General features: G+C 27.3%; 1 protein-coding gene across 1 annotated transcript in view; it reads right to left on the bottom strand.

Moving 5' to 3' along the window:
* LOC111632204 (huntingtin-like) overlaps positions 1-27,229 on the bottom strand; it is a 156,198-nt gene that overhangs the window by 68,760 nt on the left and 60,209 nt on the right. The window contains exons 23-36 of the mRNA XM_023376581.1: positions 26,696-26,881; positions 21,817-22,037; positions 21,625-21,748; positions 18,791-18,960; positions 17,338-17,486; positions 15,087-15,223; positions 11,935-12,051; positions 11,724-11,846; positions 9,392-9,633; positions 9,137-9,279; positions 6,638-6,899; positions 4,620-4,704; positions 3,598-3,701; positions 3,317-3,392 (exon numbers count right to left, since the gene is read on the bottom strand). Coding sequence (XP_023232349.1) covers positions 3,317-3,392; positions 3,598-3,701; positions 4,620-4,704; positions 6,638-6,899; positions 9,137-9,279; positions 9,392-9,633; positions 11,724-11,846; positions 11,935-12,051; positions 15,087-15,223; positions 17,338-17,486; positions 18,791-18,960; positions 21,625-21,748; positions 21,817-22,037; positions 26,696-26,881 — 2,139 coding nt within the window. The remainder of the gene's footprint in view (positions 1-3,316; positions 3,393-3,597; positions 3,702-4,619; positions 4,705-6,637; positions 6,900-9,136; positions 9,280-9,391; positions 9,634-11,723; positions 11,847-11,934; positions 12,052-15,086; positions 15,224-17,337; positions 17,487-18,790; positions 18,961-21,624; positions 21,749-21,816; positions 22,038-26,695; positions 26,882-27,229) is intronic.

Genomic DNA, 27,229 nt, shown 5'->3' with positions numbered 1-27,229 from the left:
TTTTCTATTTATGGACATTATGGGGGCATAATTGTTTCCATATTCATGAAAAGAGTTGTGTGGATTGGAAAAGTTTGGGATTGCTGCTTTACAAGATCTTAATGTTTGACTCTCAATACTTCATAGAACATTATAATGTCTGAATGGTTGATTAAACTTCATTTATCTCTCTCTATTATTTACTCTGCCATAAACAACAAAAATAATATTGTTAATTAGTTAACTTTAATTTATTAATGGTATTAATTAATGTGATGACAATACTTGTTTTAATTTGTACAGTTTCACAAAATTTGACACCACTGAAGACATAAAAGCATAAATTTAGCATTAAGTCTATTTACATATTTTAATGTTTGGTTTTAGCACAGGACTGTAATTACTTTATCTACCAATAATAAATATTCATTTCTTAAAGAATTGTTTGATTTTTAATTATTAATTTGCAATTTAAAATACTTTGGAATATAACTAGCAAAATACATGTAAAAATTAGTTGAAAATTAATAGAAAAAAAGATTAAAGTAACTGAATTCAATTTTCTGAACTATATAATAATTAGGGTTTCTCATTTCCCGGTCTTTTGCTTGTCCCAGGATCCCGGGATAAAAGTGAACTGTTTCCCGGGATCCTGGGATAGAATTAATTATTTTTAAGGTATACAAAATATCTTGAAATCAAATGATATAATTATTTTCCATTTTTTAAAGTAATTTTAAAGTTCTGTAACCTCCAAAATCATATTAATAATGCTGTGTAAGGTCTATAGGCCTATAATAAAAATTACCTTTAAATAACGTAGAAATTTTCACAAATAGAAAAAAATTAATTAAAGTTTGCTGGAAACTGCATACAACAACAACAAAAAAAATTTTTTGAATTGAGTTAAAAATTAAAAAAAATGAACTTCTAATTTAGAAGGTAATTTTCGTTTTTTAAATAAAATATAATACAAAATATTGCAAACTTTTATAAGATTTTAAAAAGCAAAGATGGTCAATACTCCGATAACTCACTCTAATTCTTATTTTAGTAATGAAAAGTCTTGCCACCGAGAATGCCCTTTCCGATTCAATTGATGTGATTGGAATAGTGTTTAATGCATTTAAGAGAAGACAGATATTATGTGTTTTTTCACCTGTAGCCTGGAAGCTTTCGAGTTCGTTTTCGAGATTGTAGTACTTCTTTCGCTCTCTAGTATTCTTGATTTGTCTACCTTGGCTGCTTTAATAGCGGCATCAAGCTTAGAGCTCGATAATTCGGCAATTCATTTGGCTTTAATAATCAGGTTTATGAAGAAAAACTTCATACTTGCAGACTTTGTACTCGTTTGTATCCTTGCCCAATTTGCACAATCTGGCGTCAGGCATTTATTGAAGCTACTGGGCATGGTTAAAACTCAAGACAGCGTAAGCACAATTATTCCAGATATTACAGGTTCCGACAAGTAAAGAATTTTTATAGTCATGCCACAAATAAGCTATATATTGATTATTGACCATTTGTGACATGCTATAACGAGCAAAAATTTAAAAAAACTAATAGGTAGGTTTAAAATTAATAAATACAAATGTATTCTGGCAGTGAATGAGTTAATTATGCTTTCTATTTGCAAAACTCCTCAACCTTAACACAAAATAAGAAAAAAAGTGAATTTTTAAGAAATTTGCGGGATTTCCCGGGATAAGAAAAATTTCCCGGGATATTTCCCGGGTTAAAAAAACAACCGGGATCCCGGGATCCCGTTTCAGAAACCCTAATAATAATATAAAGCCCATCAACAACAACAACACCAGGATTTATTACAAAAATTGAATTTTTGTAACTCTGAATTGTAATTGCTAAGATCTAGTTACCCTATGGGCATGCATGCACGACTCGTATTACACTTTCATTTATTTTTTTACATATACCCTTAACCGATCACTCCGTCCCATCAGAAACTCCCTTTTCATCTGAGGAAGAACTCACAGAAGTTCAAAAACGTTTGTAGTGAACTGTTTCTTTTGATTTTTGTAATATAAAGCCCATAAAAACAATTGAAGTTAGAAGCTTTCAAAGTCTAGAATCATTTTTAAATCACCTATATGTAAACTTTCTTATATTTAAAAAACTCTTGATTTGAAATTACATTTGGCAGTCATTGCATTTATTTTTTTTTACATTCCCCTGAAGTACTTTTACTCTTAGGATACACACTTGTGGGTATGTCCTAGGAGTGTATGTCTCAGGTTGAATAGCACTGTTGGTTCTACAATAGAGCCTAAAACATTTTCTTTTTTTAGACTTGATTTTTCTGTAATGATTTTTCAAAATTCTGTTTTAAAATATTATTTGTTTTTCTGTAAAAAGTCTGTTTCTACTCAAGGATTTCATGTGAGTGCATGAATGAATTAACCAATCATTCCAATTTAACTGTATTTTATTTACTAAATGGTAAATGTTATATACCTTTGTCAGATTTTCACATCGAGCATGAATGGCTTGGATGAAAAGACCACTAGCTGCAGGATTTCTATGAATGGCACTATAAAGAAAGAAAATTTTATTAAGAAAACAAAATATAAGTTTGGTTTGGTTTTTAAGTAAATTTGTTTTGAATTTTTTGAATTACCTCAACTAGACTTTTTGCTTAATTGGTGTTAGTATTTTGATTTGTCTAAATAAGTTGATAGAAAATTTGAAAATTAATTGTGTTAAGCTATTATAAAACAAATGAAGTTTTTTTTAGATGATTAGGGATGGACTGAATAGAGTTTTTTTTATGAATACTGAATAATTATTTAGATGTTACTGTTGTCAAGTACCAAATATTTGGCCAAATATAAGCTCTTTTACTGAATTTGAACTGCACTAAACAAAAAGCTTATAATAGTTTTTTTCAAACTTTTTTGGATTACCACCCTCTTTTAGTGTTTACATTTCATTAGCAACCCCCCAAAAACAGTCAAAAATGGTACATTGAAAACTAAATTTTAATTAAAATGTTATTAAGTTTAAGCATTTGATTTATAAAGAAAAAATAATTTTCCAAAAATATCTTAAAGTACTTGATTAATTAATATTAAAATAATTATACCTCTTGTAAAATCTGTCGCTGAAGTTTTTGATAATCAAAAGATTTGTTGTCATTTAATCCAGTTTTCCACATTTGGGNTTTTCTGTAATGATTTTTCAAAATTCTGTTTTAAAATATTATTTGTTTTTCTGTAAAAAGTCTGTTTCTACTCAAGGATTTCATGTGAGTGCATGAATGAATTAACCAATCATTCCAATTTAACTGTATTTTATTTACTAAATGGTAAATGTTATATACCTTTGTCAGATTTTCACATCGAGCATGAATGGCTTGGATGAAAAGACCACTAGCTGCAGGATTTCTATGAATGGCACTATAAAGAAAGAAAATTTTATTAAGAAAACAAAATGTAAATATGATTAAATTTTCAAAGAAATTCAATATAAGAACTCAAATATTAATAATTTTATTTTGTTATATGAATATTCTTATATTTTTATTATCAAAACTTTTATGTAATTATTATTGATATTAATTTCTTATTTAAATTATATTATTTATATTGTGAATTGATCTACCTTATAAAATCTTGAACAGGTGTTTCTGTTGATAATTGAATTAAGTCATTGACATAATTAACAATCAACCATGTCATTTGTTCTGCATCATTCAAATTTTCACACTGAAAAAAATTTAATGAATTAGTGTCTGCTAGTAATGACACAGAACAAAATTATTACTTTTTAATAAAATTTATTCAACAAATTTTAATATATCACAGCAAAATAAATGATTATTTCTAGTTAGATCTTTATTTAGTTAATATAATGATAAAAAACTAAATAATAAATATCAGAACTAAATAAAATTACAGACTATCATTTTCAATATATTTTCTGTTTTTAAAAGTTAGAGATGCAAAACAGCTTTAATCATTTATAATCTTTGATATTTGGTACTCTTCTTTTCTAAAATATTTGAAGCAGTTATTGATTTTATTTTAGAGAAATATGAAATAATTAATTTTAAATATTAAAAGGACATTCATGGACATTTTTCATAGACATTTAAAATGAAAAAGTCTTCTATAAGCATATGTAAATTTTAAACTGATTTCCTGTTTCACAATTAACTCCATATGCTAATAATAAACAGTTCATTCTTGAAATTTTCTTATTTACTAATGTTGAATATATAGTAGTTTGCCAAAATGTCCATCCTTTTAATTTGCTCATAATGCCAATCTTTAAACAATATTTTTTTCTTGAAGAAAAATACTGTAAATTTTTTTGTTTGTTAAAATAATGGTATGAGGAAAAACATTATAAAACAAATTCCAGCAAATAAAGTTTTAATAGTATGAATGGACAATTACAAAAATTATAAACATGATTTACAAAATATAGAGCAATAAACAATAAAAAGTTATTGACAATATGTATTAAATTTTTATTTATTTATATCATTAGTTTCTAATCCATTATTCAATCAAATAAAAATCTGTTTCACTTGTTTATTATTTATAATCAATAAAATTAATTTGTATTTAAAGGTATAATGAAGTTTTTGATATAAATTATTGATATAAAATTAAACTTACCACATAATCACAAAGTAATATAATTCCACCTTTTCTAACCATTTCAAGGTTGCAAGAAGTCATTGTTAATGTATCATTTGTGGTGCTAAAATAGTATAATTACAAAATTAGTTTATTTAAATTAATAAATATTAAAAACTATACTTAATCAAATTTTAAACATTTTTTCATGAGAAGAAATGTTAATTTTTAACAGAGTTTAAGATTTTTTCTGACTGCTTCAATCACAGGATAGAGCTGGAATAAAAGACTAATTTAATTGTTAGTAGATACATTCAAATAAGTTGTAAAAAAACAACCAAATTTTAAAATTTACTTGAGTGTGTGTAATAGCCTTAAATGCAAATTCTAAGAATTTTTAAAACAGTAATTTTTTAAAAAAGAAATATGAATACAGTAGACCCCCTATAACGGTTAGATACGTTCCACGTTAATCAAATTTTATGTTGTAGGAATCATTAAATACATGAGCCAATCGCAGCCCGACACGTGTGAAGTTTACGGACTAAGGCTGTTTGAAAGGTTTTCTTCTATAAAATTAACCAATTCTAGACTAATTCCACTCAACATTTCCAAAACACGTATAATTTTTTGGGAATAATCCGTATAAACTATGCTATGAACGAAAAATTATAGGATTACTTACCGAGTGTGTACCGTTCGACTACGCCGTTGCTTAAAGCTGGTTTTCATCGCGGAACAGCACATTAAACGGCGGCCGCGATTTCTAATAACGAATTTTTCGCATAAAAATAACTTGACCTTTGGAGACATCATTAATATAAATAATTTTTATGGCCGTTGAATAAGAAGTGTTTCTTTCACAAGAAATGTATAAAATTAGTGCTGTATTAGACTTACGGTACCTAATTTACATACTGTACAGACGATAATAAACTCAACTTACTAGCCTAAAATCTCCGTAGCGTGTTGCCAGGCGGCAGAAAGTATATATATAATTATAATAAAGTTACAATAAATTAAGTTAATATATAATTATATATACAGTACCTAATTTATATATAATTAATATATAATTATATGTACAGTACCTAATTTATATATAATACTGTACAGATGATAGCAAACTCAATTTAGCCGCCTAAACCGTCCATAACATGCCGCAGGGCAGAGGAAAGTAGTTCGGCTGCTCATTTACTATTGGTCCAGATTCTATCAATCTTGTCACGACACGAGTCGGCAATGACGTTTTAGGAGTTCCTTTATACAAATATTGCTACAATTTTTTCGCTACATTATAGGAATTTTTGTTATAGGAACCCACGTTACAGGGGGGGGTCGACTGTATCTTTTTTTCTTAGAAATTAAAATCAAATGGAGATTTTTTTAAAAAAGCAAATTTACTGAAACATTTTAAATCAAAAAACAAACCATGTAAAAAAAGAAGTAAATTTTTTTCAGACAGTGTTAAATCAAAATAACATAAAAGGAAATCTGTGTAAAAACAAAATTCGGTGTATATTTAAATGTAAATATAGTAAAAATACAACAAAAATGTATAAATAAAGATAATTGTCAATATTTAGTCATTTTTGAATGTCTATTCAATTGGATCATTCTTAATATTAAATTTAAAATAACTTTTAATGTTTCTGAATAATCAAAAATATCAAAATACTAAATAAATAAATGGTATCTAAACAAATATTAAATTTATTATTTTGATATCAAAATCTGTCATCTGTACATATATTTAAATTGATTGATAAAATTTATTTATTGAAAATAAAGTATTAACATTGTATTATAGTAATTGTTTGAAACATGCTATATTATTCATAAATATTATAGTGTTTATAAAAATAACAAAAATGTAAAATTATCATTAATACATTTTTTAAGTGTTTCCTTTTATCATATACTTTTTATTTATTGATAGATATTTAATTAGAACTTATTTTTCTAAGTAACTATAGATTTTTTCATATAAACTAGTCCATGTTTTGTTTTAATTATATTAATGTTTAGTTATAACCAAAATTAATATGAATACTTACTTTGGATGCAAAGTATTTGCAGAGTTAACAGTTTTATTAAATACAGGCCTTAAAATCTGTGTCCAGAAATTTTGATTATCACAGTTCAATAAAGTAAGTACATTACACCATTGTAAAACCACAGTAGGATGAACTGGTGCTAAGTCTAAAAATAACTGACTTATTTCTTTAATAGAATATAAATGAACATTTTTGTCTTCAATCCCTTTTGTCTCTTGCTTTATCAGTGTCATAGCAGAATTAGCTACATGACGAAACATTCCTGTAAAAAATAAATTTTAATATTATTATTATTATTATTATTTATTTATTTATTATTATTTTTTAATCATCTGAAAAGTTTATAGCATTATCATTTAAATTGACACAAGTTCTGTATCTTTCAACTATTTTCATGTTATGATAATCATATATCTGAGTTATTCATTGATCAGACATTAAATAACATTAAATATGCCAGAATTTATTCTACACAACATGTAGTTTTTAAAATGATTTATCTCTGAAAATGTACAAAAAGAAATACAGTAGAGCGGCGGTTATCCGAAGGTCAGTTATCCGAAGGAATTTCAGTCGACAAATTTAAATTTTCGCCAGTGCTGTGGTGCTGTAATCTTTGGCTATGTCTTCGGCTACTCAAATTTTACGTTTTTGATACTAAATTAACTTCTGAAGTATAATTTTTTATTGTTTTTATATTTTTCAATATATTTATTTTGTTTGTACAAAATAAAAAAATAATTTTTAACGATACAAGAGTCTTCGTTAGGCTTAACATCGACGGAATTTCAACGCAAAGCGACACACAACGGAGAAAAATTTCAATACGGGATAAATTAATATATTTTTTCGTACATAATTGGTTATCGGAACAACCCCAGTCCCCAATTGATTCGGATAAACGACGCTCTACTGTAATACATATGACATATAATATATGAATTTATATAAAATTTATAAATGCAGCAATATCATAAAAAAATATTTGTATGTGAATGAGGAGCATATTCTGACTAATAGTATCTCTGCCAAAAGTAGTTTGCTAAGTTTAAAAGTTGAAATTTTAGCATAGAAGAGGGATGATATTTAGATGAATTTAAAATGATGAGAATATTCATATAGAAATAAATAGAAATACGTTTATAAAAAATTTTTATTTATTCTACCCAGAAGATTTCATTTTATACTTAAAATTCCAATATCAACCACATTTGATCATATTAAAATCAATATGAATCCTGCACTCACTATCAGAAAAAAATTTGTTGGATTGAGTTTCTGCATCTGTATCATTATTTATTCAACAAAGAATGATTCATTTCTTGATAGACTAGTTTCTGGAAAGAAGAAATCTATAAATTTGTTTTAAGGTAGGAACAAAACAAGATAAGAAAATTCATTGAACAAAATCATTATGTAAGTGCTTGAAATAATGTTTCAGATAATATTAAATAAAATTTAGTATTGAGTTTTAATTGTAAAATGAATGCTACAAAATTTTTGATATTTGTGATTCAACATACAAGGTATTTATAATTAAAGTTTCACTTTGAAATGGCCATAAAATGAAAACTACTGGACAGAATGTTATCAAACTTAGTAATAGTGTACAGGACGTCATAGGATTTTATCTCCCGTGGAAAAAAAAGTTCAAAACTCACCACCAATGGGAAATGATGCTGTCTACAATATTGTTAAACGAAATAAGACATGAAAACATTGTTGAAAATGTTTTTAATTGGTTTTAAAACAAAGCTGTTTGTGGGGTTACTCTTGATATGCTAAGAGCTACTATTGAGAACACAGTAATGTGATGTAAGTTGCTTATAAAAAATGGTGGATACCACATTGAACGTACTCTGTAACACATTTTAAAACCAATTAAAAGCATGTTCAATGATGTCTTCATGTCTTATTTGTTTAACAATATTGCAGACAGTACAATTTCCCATTGGTGGTGAGTTTTTGAACTATTTTTTTTTTTTTTGCGGGAAATAAAATTCCATTACATCCTATAAACTATTACCAAGTTTGATAACATTCTGTCCAGTAGTTTTCATTTTATGGCCATTTCAAAGTGGAACTTTATTATAAATACCTGTATTTATATTTTATTTACTTTGTTCCAATATGCTAATTAATCTGTTTGTTGACTATTAATATGCATCAATAAAATTTATGCTGTGATTTATATATTCCACAAAATCATAACTTAATAAATTTCATATGATTATTCTAAAGTGTTCTTAGAATTTCAATATGATGACTATGATGAAGTTTTGATTGGAAAGACAAACAAAATGAAACATAAAAATATAAATGCTTCATTATCATACATATTAATCAAAAACATTTTTATAAAATTATATAGTAATGAAATTTTTTTGTTTAATAATATGCTTTTTCATTTCATAAAAACAACATACTTATTATTTAAGTTAATATAAATAATTAATGGAAGATAATATGAAAATACTTTAACACAGAAGTAAAAGTTACCTGATTGAAACATATGCATAAAATACAGAAGCAATTCAGCCATCTGTTGGCAAAGAAAATTTAAATCATTGGTTTCAGATGTAATTGTATATGTTTGTTCATGAATTGCTTTAACTAAAATTCCTGCCACTTGAAACAAAAATCTGTTTAAAAATATCCATAGATTATTTTTAAGAATTCACTATTAAGTTTACAAATTAAAAGCTAAAATATAATAATATAAAAATAATTATCAATTTTTTATTAAATGAATACCTTGCAAACGTTTCTTCAGGACTAGAAGGATTTTCACTGGGAGAAAAATTAATCATAATATCTTCTGCACATAATGGATGATTAAACTGAACAGGTAAATCAGTTCCATATTTTGGAACAGCTATTACAAATCCTAAATCACCCAATCTAGATAAAACCACTTCTTCTTTTCCTTGAGATATCAAAACTCTTAATACAACCAATATTAGGCACATCCAACGATTTAAATTGGGTGCATCAGTCTGCAAAAAGCATTGTTATGTATAAGATTGTTCTGAATTTCCGAACATGAACACACACACACACACAGTATTTTTTTTAATATAACTTAAAATAATAAATTATAAAATAAATTCAACATAAATAATCTGAGACATTGCTTAAATACATTAAATGAAAATAATTAACTTTACAATTAACAACAAATAGTAACAAGTTTGTAGTTTATAAGTATTAAGAAAAACTTTCAGAGACTAAAAATTATAAAATTTGCATTTACTTATATTTTTAATAATTTTGCTTATTTATTTTTCTTCACAAGGCACATTTTCCTATCATTTAAATAAAGGTTTACTTGCTGCAAGATCTAAAATATCCAATCTCATCAAGTTACTTATTAAAATTAAAGCATCTTCATTAAATAATTATTTTAGATTATTTGATTGGCCCAAGTATAATTTATGATTTTTCGGTTTGGGGTAGACTTTTGGAGACAAATTTGAACCAATACAGTTATTCTATTATTTTAAGCAAGTACAGTAATACCCCGACTTACGCGAACCCAGAGTTACGCGATTTTCAAATCTCGTCGATTCGTCTTTTGTTTGAGCGCCACGCAACCCTTGATTACTCACTCCCACCACACTATTGTTCAACTTACATGTTTGAATGTGTCGCGCGGAATCCACCCCTAGCTACAGTTTATTTTGTGTTATTTATTTCTGTGTTTGTTATATCTACGGAGACTTGAGTGACTCTATTATGTCATCCAAATGAAGTAGAACTAATTCTTCTGCATCAAACAAGAAAAGAAAAACTTTATCTTTGGAATGTAAAGTTAACATTGGGTATGTTCGTAAAGTCGAACGAGTTAAACGAGAATGACATCATCGTTATTCCTATTTCGTTAGACTTTTCGAACGATTCGTTACTAACGCGTTTAACTCGTTTGACTTTACGAACGTACCCATTATTAAAGACTTCGATACAAAAATGAAAATTTGTGAATTGGCAAAGAAGTTTGATCTACCGGAATTGTCGGTCAGAACAATTATAAAAGGCAAAGAAAAAATTCTCGAAGCTGTGAAAAATGCTCAATCTTTAAATTCAAGCATCATTCGTAAACGTCACAGTATTATCGCTGAGATGGAAACAATGTTAAAATTATGGCGTAATAATCAAGTAAATGTGAAAAATTGTAAAATAATATAGGCCTAATTTGTTATACATATGTATTATCTAAGATTTTATTAAACATTTTTTTCTAAATTATTGTTTTCTTTAGTCTCCGGCCTCAATTAAAAATTATTTGTATGTATTTATATGCGAAATTATACCCCGACTTACGTGAATTCGACTTACACGGTCCCACCTATCGCATAAGTTTGGGGTATTACTGTATTCCATATTAATAGATATGTCTAAGGACCTGAAGTGAGAATGGAATTGAGAAGACCTCCCCTTGCTATTGGACTCTCGATAAAATTGTTTAAATTCTGGAGGAAGCTTATTGACCTACTGGAAGATGACTATCGAAAATTGATATATACAAGACTTTCACAACTAAACAGTAATTCTTTTTTGAAGCCATGGCATGCTATTGCTAAAGGATTACTAAATAATATTGGATTCTAGTTATATGTATTTAAGAGAAATTTGTTCTTTCTGGATTGTGATCAATGACTAAGAGACTTATATTGGCTAAAACATGTTCATTATTTGAGTGAAAGAGGTTGGAACAGTGAAATTTTTCTTATGAAATGTGGAGTCCAGTGCCTTATTTATTGTCTAATTTGAGTTATAAAATAAAGTCATTTGCTGCACAATTTAGATTAAATAGGTTTTTGATAAACCTAAATGGTAAAATAAATGGTAAAATAATTAGTCTTATGTGACTCCAAATGTTCTTTTTGTGGAACAACATTTCTTTGTTCATGTATCAAACTTAAAATAACAATGCTTTTTTAACCCCCTTTGTAATAATACTCGTTATATCAAATAATAAAGATTGACTGATTGATATATTAATTTACACAGTACAAAAATATTTTATAAAGTATTGAAAAATCTACAGAAAATTTAAATAAGACAAACATATATAAAGACATCTTACCAATTTTTGTGGAGTGGTAAATAATGCTTTAAGTAGGATATCTGTTGGTCTAAAGACACTGGGAGCAACAGCTTCAAATAAACGGTGTAAAGTATCTAAATGAAGTTGTTCATCTAGATGAAGCTAATTCAAAAATCAAAAATACATGTTTCATTGACTGATCTATTAATATCAGTTTCACAACTATTTTCCCAAAATATAAAATTCAAACCTGTTGTTTAGATAGAAGTGGTAATATGATATCGACTATTTGTCTGGATAGTTTTTTCCAACGATCTTCGCCTTCTTTATAACTTTGATGTAAAATTGCAAGAAACAAATCCAGAACCTAATATTGAAATTTTTTTTTAATATTTATTATGCCATTTTAATCACTTAAAATTTAAAAAAATAATTTTTTTTATAGACATACTTTAAGAAATTTGAAAAAAATTAACTGTTTTTTGTTTTTGTTCAGAATGATTAATTACGAGAACTTCAACACGAAATAAATTTATTATATGCATGATACTTAGTACATAATTAAATTTTTATTATAAAAATTTAATTTAACATATTATATTAGGGTTTATAATGATAATTTTATTTTTTCTCTCCTGATAAAATTTAAAATTGACTGTATACATAAAATTTTAAAACAAAATAATATTGTACTCAACTAATACATGAATAACAATGCATTAATTATATGATTGAAAAAAAATGACATTTTATTTTAATAATAAACATAACTTTTCTCATCATTCAATTTAGAAATTTTTAAAATAGCAAGAAAGACTACAGCAAAAATGAAATACTTATAACATAGACAGCAGTTTCATTAATATAAATTGCCCAATAAAGAATTATCTTCTAAACTAATAATAAAATCAAGCTACTATTGCTAATTACTACAAAAAAGTTACATAAGTTTGAATAATTAGAATGAAACTACTTTATTATAAATAAATTTTATTTATCATTAAAGTTATACAGTAGAGCCTCGAAAACTCAGCACTCCGGATAACTCGGCCACACCCTGGCAGTGCAAAAATACCCTTAGATAATTAATTTTCATCATAGACAGCTTTATACCTCAAAGTATTTTTCTGAGGTCTGTCTTTCAGGTAAATTACTGTACACAGTGTATTCATTAATTTTCATTTTCATGTAGTAAAGGCTCTATGCCTTCATAAAGGACGTACTTTTCCTTTGTTTAAGGGTATTTGGGCAGTTTATTCTCTGTTGTATTCTCAAGCAAACAATACATACAAGTACAGTACAGTACAGTATTTACATATTTTCTGAGGAAACATGCATACTTATCCTTTTTTAACCCCATTTCTGATAACCCGGCATTTTCACAAACTTGGCCAACCTTCGGTCCACATTAGGCCGAGTTTTCAAGGCTCTACTGTATTTAAAAATATATCATAAGATATAAATAAACTATCAATGTTATTATATTTAACTAATAACTGAATAAAAGTAGCTTGCAAAACAATACTACCGTTACTCAAAGATAATTAACTTTCTCAAAGATGTAAAGAAAATATTTTTAGCTGGAATAGCTATAGTTTAAAGATTTTATAACACTACACCACAACCAATCAACACTACACTTAGAGACTATTTTTGATTATTTATTGCAAAACTAATCCAGTTAAAAAGCAATTCAAAATTTGTTTTAATTCTGATTTTGTTGTTAAATTTGTATTTTCTGTTTTTAATATGAAGACATTTAAGTAAATGAAAGAAATAAGCCTTTAAATCAAAAAGCTATATTATTTTAAAAACTATCCAATAGGTAAATTTGATTACATTATAATAAATTAATTATAATAAATAATTCAAATTTTATTATAATTTGAATACTAAAGGTAGATAGTGTTATATTTTGTAAAGAATTATTTAATGATCAGAATAATTTTAAATTAACTGAAATGTTAATTTAAAATTATTCAGACATATCTGAAAGATTTGAGACTAATAAATGTATTTGGCTAGTAAAATATAAGGTGCAATTAAAAAAACTGGATTTGGTCTATAAAAATTTTAATACTTAACTAATTTAAATCTTGTAGAAACTAAGCATGAAATTGTTTTAGAGAATTTATCACACAGGACCCATAATAACAGAATACATTTCCATTCATTTGGTTAATAAAAGCCTGTTTAATCAATTACCTAGTTCCTCTGTGATAAGTTGTCTAAAGCAATTTTATGCTCAATTACAACAATTGCAAATACAACAAGAAGTGACCAACTACTAATTTAAATCTGATTGTTATCTTGAATGTTAGTAGAGATAATCTACATGAAATCCATTGTGCTGAATCCTGATCAAGTGCACAAATACTTCATAAGCTTTGAAAGCCATTTTTCTCGAAAACAAAGCCTCTCATGAAAAAGTTTTATTCTGTATTTTCAATGGAGTATTTTATGTAGAATCACTACCTTCCCACTTGTACTACCAGTTACATAGTTAAATGACACACACTGTAAAAATAAAAACTGAAGATCTAAATAGCATAGACAATAAAAAAACCATCCCAGCTTAAAAATTTTGAGTTTGAATGACCCTCTGATAAATATTTTCTTTCAATCATTTATAATTTAATTAATTAATTTAAACTTATTTTCAATTATGTATACTAGTAATGGTGCATTTGTATCTTTCATGTTAGTTGTCATGCTTATTCATTGGTTCACCACTGTAGTAAATACAATGCTACTCATCTGGACTACTACTGTGATCAAAAAGTATTGGGAATGGTTCATTTAAACTAATCACAAGCAAAAGGGTGCTATAGCCAATTTTTCATTTTTTGGTATGACTTTCATTGGGATCTAGCAGTTTTAAACATTAATTTCAGAAGTATTGTTTCCTAGATTTATTTGTTTATTATTAAAGATTTATGAATGGTATAAGCATTATATATCTTATTCAAATAATGTCTATATTTTATATTGCAGCCTTACATTTGATTTATTAAATGTGACAAAATAATCTTTATTTATTATAGAAAAAATAATTTCTCCTGATTCCTTTGTTTGACTTTTTCTGCTAAAATTTTATTTTCATTATGTTTAATAATTTTACATTACTTTTCTTTAAAACATATTACTGTATAAATCATAGTGCAAAATATACACCTAAAAATAATAATGATATCATAAATGTAATTATTATATCTAAAAACATCAATTATATTTTTTATATAATCTTAATATTTAACATTAAAAAAATGTGAAAAAAGCAACATTCTGTTGAATTTAGCTACAATTATAATTCAAGCAATGAGATCAAAAAACTATGTTGCTAAATTTTCACATTATAAAATTACATTATTACTCACTGAAAAAACTTAACAGACAGCAGACCTGTGGATAATGAACAAGACGAAGCAGCATGGAAACCACAACTTCTTTTTGTGTATCCAATTCCTTTCCTGAATCTAGCTTATTTGATCCTCTCAACAAAAAGAGGTCTTCTACAATAGGTTGCAGTGCAGGAATTGCTTTATTAAAAAAATTTTTATTTACAATTTATAAATTATTAACAATTCAAATTTTATAGATTAATCTATAAAATTATAAACAAATTTCTAAATTATATTAATAATACTATATAAAACTTTATACTAATAATATATCTGAATATAAATAACTTTCAAATTTTCAAAATTAAGAACATATTCTGGTAATATCACTAGTATCAAAGAAGCAGAATTATTGTCATTAATTGATAAAAATCTAAAAATTTATTAGTATTTCCTTTATTAATAAATTAAATTTATTAATAAGGAAAAAACATCAAAATTTATATTTCATTTAACAAATATTGACTTCACAAATACAGGAAAACTTTGATTTAATGGACTTCAGATTTAACAGACAAAATTTTCAGTTCACATATCATATGTGAAAATTAACACTCTGTTCATTTTAAATATGTTTTATATGTAATTAAATTAACAGGGGTTTTTTAAAATCTAAATCTAAAAGAGTCAATGCTCATAAAGTGTATTTTCCAAAAAATATTTATCTGTTTATTTTAATTTAGATCAAAAAGTTATTTATTACAGTTTCAAAACTATGGTGGTACAAAAGCAATAATACATATTATAGAAAACTCTTCTGTGAAATTAAACTTCTCATACATACTTAACTTTAATTACACAAAAATATCTATATAAATAAAAACAGATAAACTAATTTTTCAATTTTTTAACATGTGCATTTGGAAAACCTACTTTACTATATAACAAACTTTTGGCTTTAACAGACAACCTTCATCTGAATTAATCTACTAAACAGAGGTTTTACTGTAACAATTTATTGTATTTCTATGTAATAATTTTATTGGATTGGATTTTTCAAATTGCAGACCTATACATTCCCACTGTTGTCCATCTGTTTGTCCTTTGTTAATCTCAAGAACAAAATTAAATAGACAAAAACTGAGACCAGATATAGAAAGCTTAGGGGCCAGAGACACCAATTAAATATATACAGATGGTTTGGTTTTATTAAGTTATGACAATACAACACTTGGGCAATCTGCCTAGGGGTGATGCCTTCTGGGAGGTCTTTTTAAGAGTAACTGGCATCTATTCAGGCATTACAGATGTGGAGAAAACCCGGAAAATGCCACATGGCCAGCCTGTCCTGGCAAGGTGCAAACTCACAACCGAACTCCCAGTGTTCAGGGAACAGAACTGCTTGGCCACTGTGGGCCTATATACAAATGATTAACTATATTGAAATCACAAAACGCTATATTTATATTTGTATATAGTTAATCATTATTTTAATTCAAAATTTTCTCCAGAACAGAGTTAGATAGATAGATGATTGGCATGACTTGATTGTTATCTGGAAAAGTACAGATATACAGGGGCAAGACACTACTAAACTTGAAACCAGATACAAAAAGTTTATGGGCCAAAGGCCCTGATTAATTTAAATTAAAATGATTACAAATTGCAGCTTGGCATTGTGACACTGTCACAATAATTTTGTAGATTTTTTTCAAACATTGCTAATATAACAATTTTAATTGTATATAAATAAAGAAGGTTCCCATGTGTGTATTTATCCATCCAATTTTGATGATTCTTATGAATTGTAGAGCATCAAAAACTATAAAACTTTTTTAAAACATTCTTTGGAAGTAAAATTAATCCTCAAAGCTGGACATGTTATGTAACAGAATGGTCAATATGCTGGCCTTCAAAATTGTGTATGCTGTGGTTGAACATGTGATTTGGCAATATCAACATGCTGAGACAATGGAGGCAAGCATATCAAACATGTTACATAACTGTAGTTTACTGTGTGTATATAAGTTTTGAGACATTTTGAGTTACCCTCTATGGTGTTGCAGCATAAATTACTGCCCAAGCAGACATTTTTTTTTTGGTTTCTAGTAAAATTCCAGCTCTACAGATGTGAAATGAAATGTCTTTTTGCAAATTAGTTTCCAACTTATATCTTTTTTAAATATAAACTTTAATTACAAACACTTTGTATATCAAAATCAGAACCTGTCATAAAACTATCAATTTGAAAATTTCACACTTAAAATTTTTTTGTTTTTTTTTTTTTAAATTTGTGTAATCAATATGCTTACCATACTTATCGGGTGGTTGTCCACTTGCCATTAATCCATCACACAGCTGAATAATTTTAGGAACTCCAATAATGACTTTAGAATGATAACGTTCATATGATAACAGAACCAAGAAGTAAAATATTTTTGGAATAAGCAGTTCAGCACACCTATTTTTGTAACATAAAACAGTTAATTTGTAATTTAGTCAAACTTCAGGAGATTTTACTTTAAACATTTTTAAGAAGTATTTAATTCTATAGAAAAAATATAAAATAACTATAAATTTTTCTTTAATGCTAGAATTCAAAAAAGTAATTATCATTTTAAATATGTAACAATTAGCTATTGTTATAAAACTTAGTTGCTAAGATGCATTACAGATATTACTATTTTGTAAATGTTTATATTTATTATTTATATTTAACATTTTTCCATTAATGCACAATATATTAAATGTGTAAGATTATTATGTGGTAGTATATTAGCAACTAATTTTTAATTCATTTTAAAAAGAAATACAGTAGAACCTCGACTATCCGGACTAATTGGGGATGAAGGTAGTCCGGATAAGGAAAAATCCGGATAATCGAAACAAATACTTTAATTTGTCTTTTAATGATAATACAACATGTTTTCGTTTTGATGACATATCGGTAATATTAAAAATAAATACTGTATTTAAATCGTGATCAAATTTTCAAGAAACAAACGTTCGTATTGAATTTGGACTACTACTGACCAACGCTAACAGACTACCTATTGTTTAAAAGGCCCTCTGGTGGCGCAAGAAGACGGATTTTATAAAATAAAAAGCAGTTGAAACTGCATTTTTATGAATAAAAATTTGACAAACTATTTATCGTTTTATGACGAGTAAAATTTTTTCGTCGCGTTCGCGGCTTTTAAGTAATGCATAAACCTTCGAGGCGCGAGGCCCTTCGGACCGCGAGGCATAGGCGGTGGCCCACGTCGTCCATGCCTTACGCCGCCCTTGGTCATAGAAATGATGTAATTTGAATATAAATTATTTATAAATACGTATGTCAAGTTATATTTTTATTACTACGTAAAATATATTTAAGAGTTTACGACCACTGTGCTGGGTGAGACGTTGTTGAAACAAAAAAAGTTATGCATTCCATCACGTACATAAACAGTATCATAATTCGCCAAGTGCAAATCAGCGAATTAGTAAAATTTTTGTTTATTTTGAACAATCCGGATAATCGAAAATCCGGATAATGGAGGTCCGGATAATGGAGGTTCTACTGTATTAACAATAAAAGTTATTTTATTGTTAATATTAGTTGCTAATATACTAATATAATATTAATTTTTCTTTGAAATTTTATCATTTGTTTGTTTGTTCTAACATAAAAAATTTTGATTAATTCATAATCTATGTAATAAATCATTACAATCTTCCCAATATATGTAGTTATATCTTATTATTAATTATAAAGTTACTTACGGTATTTGGCCTTCCTCAACATATTCAAATTGCTTGATAACAAATCCTATAAAAATTTGATCTGAATCCAACAGACAATAATTAACACGAAGCTGCACTAACTGTGCTAGTAGATCAAGTACCTGACACTGTAAGTTGATATTACTTGTCACAGTATATTGTTTTAATGCCTGCAAATAATTTTTTTTATTCTATTAAAATATATATAACATAACAGATAAAATTAACTTAAAAATTATTAAATTCATGGTTTTCCTTAATTTTTCTTAATTGACCAATTTACAGTATTTAGTTACAAAACCTTTACTATGTTTCTGTGTTATGCATAAAATAGAATGGGCTAAAATGCAAAAGTCAAGATTTATTTTATATTTATAAAATACAAATAAATAATCTTAATTAAAATTATTTCTGTGAATAATGTGTGTTAATAATTGTGCTTACACTCATATCAGATAAGATATTTACCTAATACTTTGTTCATAAAAAATAAAATTTCCTTTAAATTAAATTTCTTCCCTTGGATGGACACATTTTTCAAAAAAAAAAAAATTTTTTAAAAACATTCTCAACAATGTAATTTTTAATACAGTAATAAATATTACTTTAATAGAGCATGAAAATTTCAAGCACTTACAGTTATAACCTTGAAAATCACTCAATTTTCATACACCATTAAAGCATTTTTACTAATTAATATAATTTATGGAGCTGAATCTGTGTGCTGGAAGAAACCAGAAATCCTTGAAATCAGTTACCTGTTTTTCAACAAAAATGGTTTTTAAATATCAGATGCCAAACTTGTTTCAAAACTGGTTTGAATTCAGTATAATTATTATTTTAGTACTGCAATTTATTAATATTTACAAAGTACTACAGTAAATATTAGTCAGTATTCATGAATATGCCTGTATTACATTATTCCTCTGCAAAAACAGGTCAGTTTTTCTTAGATGTTAGCAAATACTGAAATCTAGGAAATAATGATTGAAAATTTTATTGTTTTGAAGTTAATTGATGCTAGTTTTCAGGTTAATTTTAATTTTAAAATTTAAACACAAGTAACATATGGCATTATTTTAAAATAGTCAAGAACAGTAAATTGGTGCTATGTACAAATTGTTATGTTATACTCCTGGAAAATTTCAGTGTATCAGTTAGGTGAATTATCTTAAATCCAAACCTACTTTACTGTCAACTACAAATCAAAGAGGGCAAGTAAACACCATGATACCAATTTCATTACCTGTTCAAAACCAGTTTTGAAATCAGGAACATACACTAGAATCTTGTTTTAACAAATCACAAAACAAGATTTTTCCTCAGGTCCTGCCAAACCAATGTAATTTTATTTCCTTTAGTAAATATGTAACTCAGAATAATAACATTTTTTCTAGCTCCATCTACTATAAAAATTGCATATTTTTCAACATTTAATTAATATTCAGTGTTTCTAGGAACTGTATTAAAATTAAAAAAAATACATTGCATATGGAGCAAAATATGAACATCACATCAATTATAATCATGTCAAATGTGATTATCATGGTTCATATTGCTACAAAGATTGTCCCAAAAGTAATGTACAGTTGGCTCTAACTTGAAAAATATTTATTGAAGAAGATAAAGTGATTACAGGCTTTCAAAATAATCCTCTCCCTTATCAATGCACACTTGCCAGCAGCATGGAAGTGCTTGGATTTCGTTCAGTGTCCCCTTCTTATTAAGCATCCGAATCTGTCAGGTCACTTCTCTTTGGAGCTCTTCCAATGTCAGAAAACACACCCCCAAAGAGGTTCTTTCAGCTTGGGGAAGAGATCGAAGTCAGGTGGGCTTAGATCAGGACTATAAGCTGGGTGGCAGAGCTATTTCCAGCCGTATTTTTTGAGAAGTTCAATGATAGGTGCACTGATGCACATGTGAATGAACCAATGATCATCAAACTTTGAGAAGTTTGATGATCGATGCATCTTCGATGTTTGTTTGACCTTCTCGAAACTTCATGTGCCACCTCTGTACTGTGCTATGATTCACAGTAAACCTTCCACATGCTTCTTTTAACGTGACATGAATTTCAAGAACTTTTTTACTGTGCACTCTTTCGATGCTCTATTGCTGAAATCCAACCTGATGGACTGTTCTTGTCGTCTTTTCGAATTTTTGGCATTTTCCCTTTAAAGAAATCCCACTACCATATGATACCAACATGTTTGAAAGACTTCAATCTACACACTGACACTTTGATCAGCTGTCTATGTTGCCTACAACACCCACTAGACTGCGCTATGCATTACTTTTGGGACAATCCTCGTAACTTTGCAAGTGCACACATCAATGCCTTCTTGTAGCACATTTAATAGTGGCAGGAAGCCACTTCCAGTTGTACTCAATGAACAGAAAATGGCATCAAACCAAGCCAAGATAGATCAGTTTTTACAAAATGCAAAGTTAAATGAAATGCTAAATGAGTGTATGTACTGTACTTTGCCTCTTTTCTGCTATATGGTTTTCATTAACTTTGTTGTACAAACATATGGCATAATGAATGATCTTAAAACATATGTGTTTCTATAATATAAAGGATAGAAATATCAAGAGAATGAATAATTTCAAATATGGGCATTTCTTATATGTAGGGGTAAAAAATGGAAATTTTTTTGAATAATGAATATTTTCTTAAGTGTGCGGGAAATCCATTGTTTGCAATATAACATTTCATTCTTGGAACAATGAATGATTTTCGATGACCTTAGTAATCTGTTAAAATGAGATTCTACTGTATTAGGAAAACTTTTATATAAAAAATTTATTCAAAAATATGAAATAAAAAATACCTTAATGACAACAGTTTCAAATAATCTTATGTGTGCAGCTAAAGATGCCTTGTCACCTTTATTTCCAGATCTCAAAAGAATATTTAATTTTTTTTCACTTCTTCTTCTCATCCAACTTAACCAACTGAAATAAAATATCAGTAAGTTGGTAAAAATTATACTACATTAAATAAAAGTAGTTAACTGAAATACCTTCCTATTTCTTCTCCTTCAGCACTTGTTGGCCGAGTAGAGCTGTTTGCAATAGAATGAGTAAACTGAGTGTAAGGGTATGTGACGCAGTTATGATATAAACCAGGAGCAATTGTCGATGTTAATCTAGTTGCATAACCAGGTTTCTTTGATGATGATGATAACTGTTGTGGTTCTTCCCATAAGCTAGCTAAGTTTGTTCCAAAGAGAGATTTCAGCAACTGCAATTAATTTAAAGTAAAAGAAAAATTAGTTTTCTTAATTTTATTTAATATTCATAATAATTTTATCCTTACAATATATAAAAATTTTTCTTCTTATTAAGTAAACTGTCCTATAATTGTATAAATGTTCTAAAATATTTAAAGAAAATTGTGAAATATTTTTGTTCATCTAATTTCTAAAATTAGTTTATTATAATTTATTATTAAAATAAGTGATTTAAGTACTTATAAATACAAAATGTTTCCTTTTTATAAAAGAAAACTAATATTTGTTCAGGAGAAAATTTTGAATTGAAGTAATGTGACTTCCATTCCAAACCAAAGTTTGTATATAGTTAATCTAGGCCTTCTGCCCTAAACTTTCCACAACTGGTCTTGACTTTCAGCTAATTCCTTCCTTGAGATTAAGGAAGGACAGACAGACAGGAGATAACAGTCGGAATTTATAAGTCTATAATTTTTTCAAATTGCAGTCCAGTAATTTTTCTATAAATACAATACAGTGGGTGATCGGGATACAAGAACATATTTCCCATATTATTTATACAATTTGATGCCAAAATATAAACACTTACCACATAAAAGCAATTACTGGTATTCTGGCTTTTTTACAACTTTTTTTATTTCAGTAAGCCATAGGAAGACTTTCGGACATTAATTAAGGTTAGAAACTTCAATTGCAAGTGGGACCATCACAATCCATCCAACACAAATCATTTTTCAAATATTAATAGCAGACCAGTATTAATTAGCAGTTTTTGAGCATCCTCTCTTCCAAGAGGAGGTCAACAACTATTTTTGATCAAATTACTTCAATCCCCTTCTGCAACAGTCTCTTCTTTCTATTAGACCAGTGATATGATGGCATTCAAATAGAAAAATTACACAATACAAGACTGTCATCCTGCACAAAATATGGTTTAAGTGGTTTTTGAGGATGCTGAGTTTAAATATTTCATCCAATTTTTGTGAAATTTGATTGATTGACAGATTATTATTTGATATTTGGCTGTGACTGGTACAGTTTCTTAGAGTTAACATTAAAAAAATTCCTAAATTTTTAAGATATCATATTTTTGATTCTTGTCTACTTGATCAATGAAATTGTGACATTTCTTAACATCAGAGTATCGTGTTGAATATGACAATGGTAGGTTGAAATAAGCAAATTTTTATATGGTTTTCATTTTAATGCTTATTATATCATAGTACAGTAGAACAAGATTATCCGGACCTCTATTATCCGGATTGTTCAAAATAAACAAAAATTTTACTAATTCGCTGATTTGCACTTGGCGAATTACGATACTGTTTATGTACGTGATGGAATGCATAACTTTTTTTGTTTCAACGTCTCACCCAGCACAGTGGTCGTAAACTCTTAAATATATTTTGTGTCATAATAAAAATATAACTTGACATACGTATTTATAAATAATTTATATTCAAATTACATCATTTCTATGACCAAGGGTGGCATATGGGCAACGTGGGCCCTCACCTATGCCTCGCGGTCCGAAGGGCCTTGCGCCTCAAAGGTTTATGAATTATTTAAAAGCAGTGAACGAGATGAAAAAATTTTACTGGTCATAAAACGATAAATAGTTTGTCAAATTTTTATTCATAAAAATGCAGTTTCAACTGCTTTTTATTTTATAAAATCCATTTTCTTGCGCCACCAGAGGGCCTTTTAAACAATAGGTAGTCTATTAGCACTGGTCAGTAGAAGTCCAAATTCAATATGAATGTTTGTTTCTTGAAAATTTGATCACGATTTAAATACAGTATTTATTTTTAATATTACCGATATGTCATCAAAACGAAAACATGTTGTATTATCATTAAAAGACAAATTAAAGTATTTGTTTCGATTATCCGGATTTTTCCTTATCCGAACTACCTTCATCCCCAATTAGTTCGGATAATTGAGGTTCTATTGTATTTGATTTATATAACTATGAAGGTTATCTTACATAATGGTTTATCACACCAAGTGACCAATCTAACATATTAAAAAATTTTCTTCCTCTACTGTACACAATTTAAAGAATTTTTAAAATGCATTAGATTGGTTGGACTTATTTTTTGCTCAGACAATGTCAGTCTTACCAGCTAGTAAGTTTATATTTTAATTATTTTATATAAAAAGTTTCATTTATAACTTACAGATTATTAGATATTATTGGCATGAATAGAAATGGATAACTATTTGGATAATTCATCTAATCGATTAATAGCAGCAAAACAATTTTTATTCAAAGTACTTTTTAGAATAAGAGTAAAACAAAAAGTTTGAAATTATTATTCATGTAACTTTTAGCAATAAATTAATATATGATATTAAAAGTAAGTTCAAATTTTATATTTTAGCTTCAAATTAGTATTTACTAAAGTAATAATCATAATAATAAATTTTTAAACATCTCACTTTTAAAATATTTTATGAAAAATATCCAATACTAACGGAAATTTTTTACAAAATTTGCTTTTTTTTAAAAGAAAAAAGATTTAAAAATAAATAAATAATGCCAAAAGTAACTGTCTTGTTTATTTATAATGAAAAATTAAAATGCATCATTATCAGATTTAAAAAATGTAAGAATAATTACATCTGCATAATTGTAACACTAGATTTTCACTATAAAAAAGGATTTTTATCCTTTCTTGATGTAATCAATAAAGGAAAAAGTCCCCTCTCTTGTATATAAAAAAAATTAATTAATTAAAGCATTTTAAAACAATTTTTAACAATCTAAAATCTTCAAATAATTCACATTATAGTATAAACCAGGGGTCAGCAATCTAGGCATGCATGGCACGCAGGACAATTTTCAGTGACACACTGAATAGAAATTAGTAAAAATTAAATTTTAATTACAGTAGAACCCCTCTAATCCGTCACCTTTGGAACTGGGGGTATGGTCGGAACGCAAAAAAGGTCGGATTATCAGAAAAAAGTAAAATAAACAATCTTCCCCTTTGTCCAGTCTTTGTAGCACTGCTAATTTTTCATTTAATGAAAGAGTAACGTGTTTACGTTTCACTCCTGACATGTTGAAAACACACACAAAACTGTACATGTACACACAATGTAAAACATATACTGTAACGAACACAGAAAAACGCCACGGACGGTGAGTCACCGACGAGTCAGGACAAGTTTCTTGACTCTGACCACGGTCGGATTAACCGGAGTGACGGACTAGCCGAGGGCGGACTAGAGGGGTTCTACTGTATTATTAATTTTTGAAGTCCATTGTAGCCAGACCAATTTTGATATTTATATATTTATATACATAACAAAATTGGTAGAATCATGTCAGCATCCAGAATAACACAATAACTTAGGTTAGGCACAATACTGCTGAAAGGTTGCCAACACCTGGTATAAACAATTAAAGTACTTGCTTTATCAATACTAAGAAAGTTAAAATATTGTTCCATCTTTCATTGGATCATCTTTGGTTTTCAAAATATTTAGAACAACTTTCAGAAAATTTTTTATGTTTAATTTAGAAAAAAATAGAATATAACATAATTTAAACTTTTATAATAATATTTGATGATAATTTTTAATTAAAAAATACATTATTTTAGAAATCTGCACTACTTAGAACAGTCAAATTTTAAAAACAAAATTTTACTTAGAAAAAACAAGCCTATGTATTAGGTTGTAAAATGAAATGACTTTACTTCTGACTTTGAACATTTATTAATTTAATTTAAAACTTACATATTCAATCCACATTATCTCCATCAATATTAATACATTTTTTCCAATGCAACAGAAATGCATTAATCCCAATTTCATAGAAATCATGAGAATGAAAAGCCAAAAAATCATTAACTCTCTCAGTTCATGTTGTACCCATTTGTTGAGCTTCTTGATGTTCCTTAACATATTTAGATGTCGAGAAATGGTTGAATAATGTCCAGTATGTTCAAACTTTCCATAACTTCCCAGACATTCAGGTGATGATGTTCTTCAATTCTGATTTTTGAGATTTGTATTCCCAGAATGAAATTTTTCTGCTCTTTCACAGAACTCAACTTTGCCAAAAGTTTTATTAGGGGCTGCTTCAGCTGCATTAAGTCCCTGCTTATACTCAAGAGAAATTTATCCAATTTCCTTTTTTTTTTTTTTCATGTCATCAGAAAAAATACTCTTATACATGTGGAACTCACAATTTTAATGAGAATACATTTTTAATTCACATTCATTTTGTGCTCTTCCAATTGCAAACATACAGCACTGTTCACATGGAAAAAATTTGAACTATAAAGCTGAAAAGTTTAAATTTTAAAAAACAGCCATTTCATTTGCAACCCTTTAAATATTAATATATAAATAACTGAAAATAAAAATTGATTTATTTTTTATATGCTGTATTTATAACACATCTATTTAAAACAAAAACTATTTTTTAACTCATTGACTTGATTGTAACTGAATTTTCATTTAATTTATATTAAAATTTTCCTATCCTAATAGCTTCTATAATAAACATTTTTACACTTTATATTTTTTATACATTTGTTTGATTTCATTCTTGACAATAAATTCAATGCACAGAAATAACATTGTCTGATTTAGTTTAAAATTTAAAGTATTTTAATATAAACAATACATTCATTCGTTTAAAATATAAAATTACCTGTCTGATACACTGAACAGTAGCACAAGCTTCAATAGATAAGACAGACTTTAGGTAACTTAGAATTTCCTCTGCACATTTTCCCATTTCTTTTGAATTAGCAACTTCTAATAATTGTGACAATGTATCTAAACATGCTTGCAATAAGCCTGTGAATTTTTCTCCACTTTGAAGATCTAATGATATCTGAAATATTTTAAATTATTAATCATTTAAACTCAAATTTATAAAAGTTAAAATTACATAAATGCAAAAACAAATCTAAATTTTTAACTGTTTCTTAACAATTGTTTATTTATTAACAATACACTTATTTTTAATGTTTGATGTTCACTAGTAATATGCATCGTTAAATGTGATCAAGGATTTTTAATGGCATGCTTCATATTATATTTATTGAAATTGCAATAGAAATGCAAGTTATTGTAAGTACAGTAGATCCCCCTATAAGACTGGTTCCTATAATTACGATTCCTATAAGACGGCGAAAAAATTGTGGCGGTATCCATACACAACAGTAAAAAAACTCCTATA

Source organism: Centruroides sculpturatus, unplaced genomic scaffold, assembly GCF_000671375.1.
Source record: "Centruroides sculpturatus isolate CEXI.00-Female unplaced genomic scaffold, Cexi_2.0 scaffold631, whole genome shotgun sequence".
Classification (NCBI taxonomy): domain Eukaryota; kingdom Metazoa; phylum Arthropoda; class Arachnida; order Scorpiones; family Buthidae; genus Centruroides; species Centruroides sculpturatus.
Note: the sequence above shows the minus strand (reverse complement) of the source record. Positions and strands in the feature narration are given on the sequence as shown.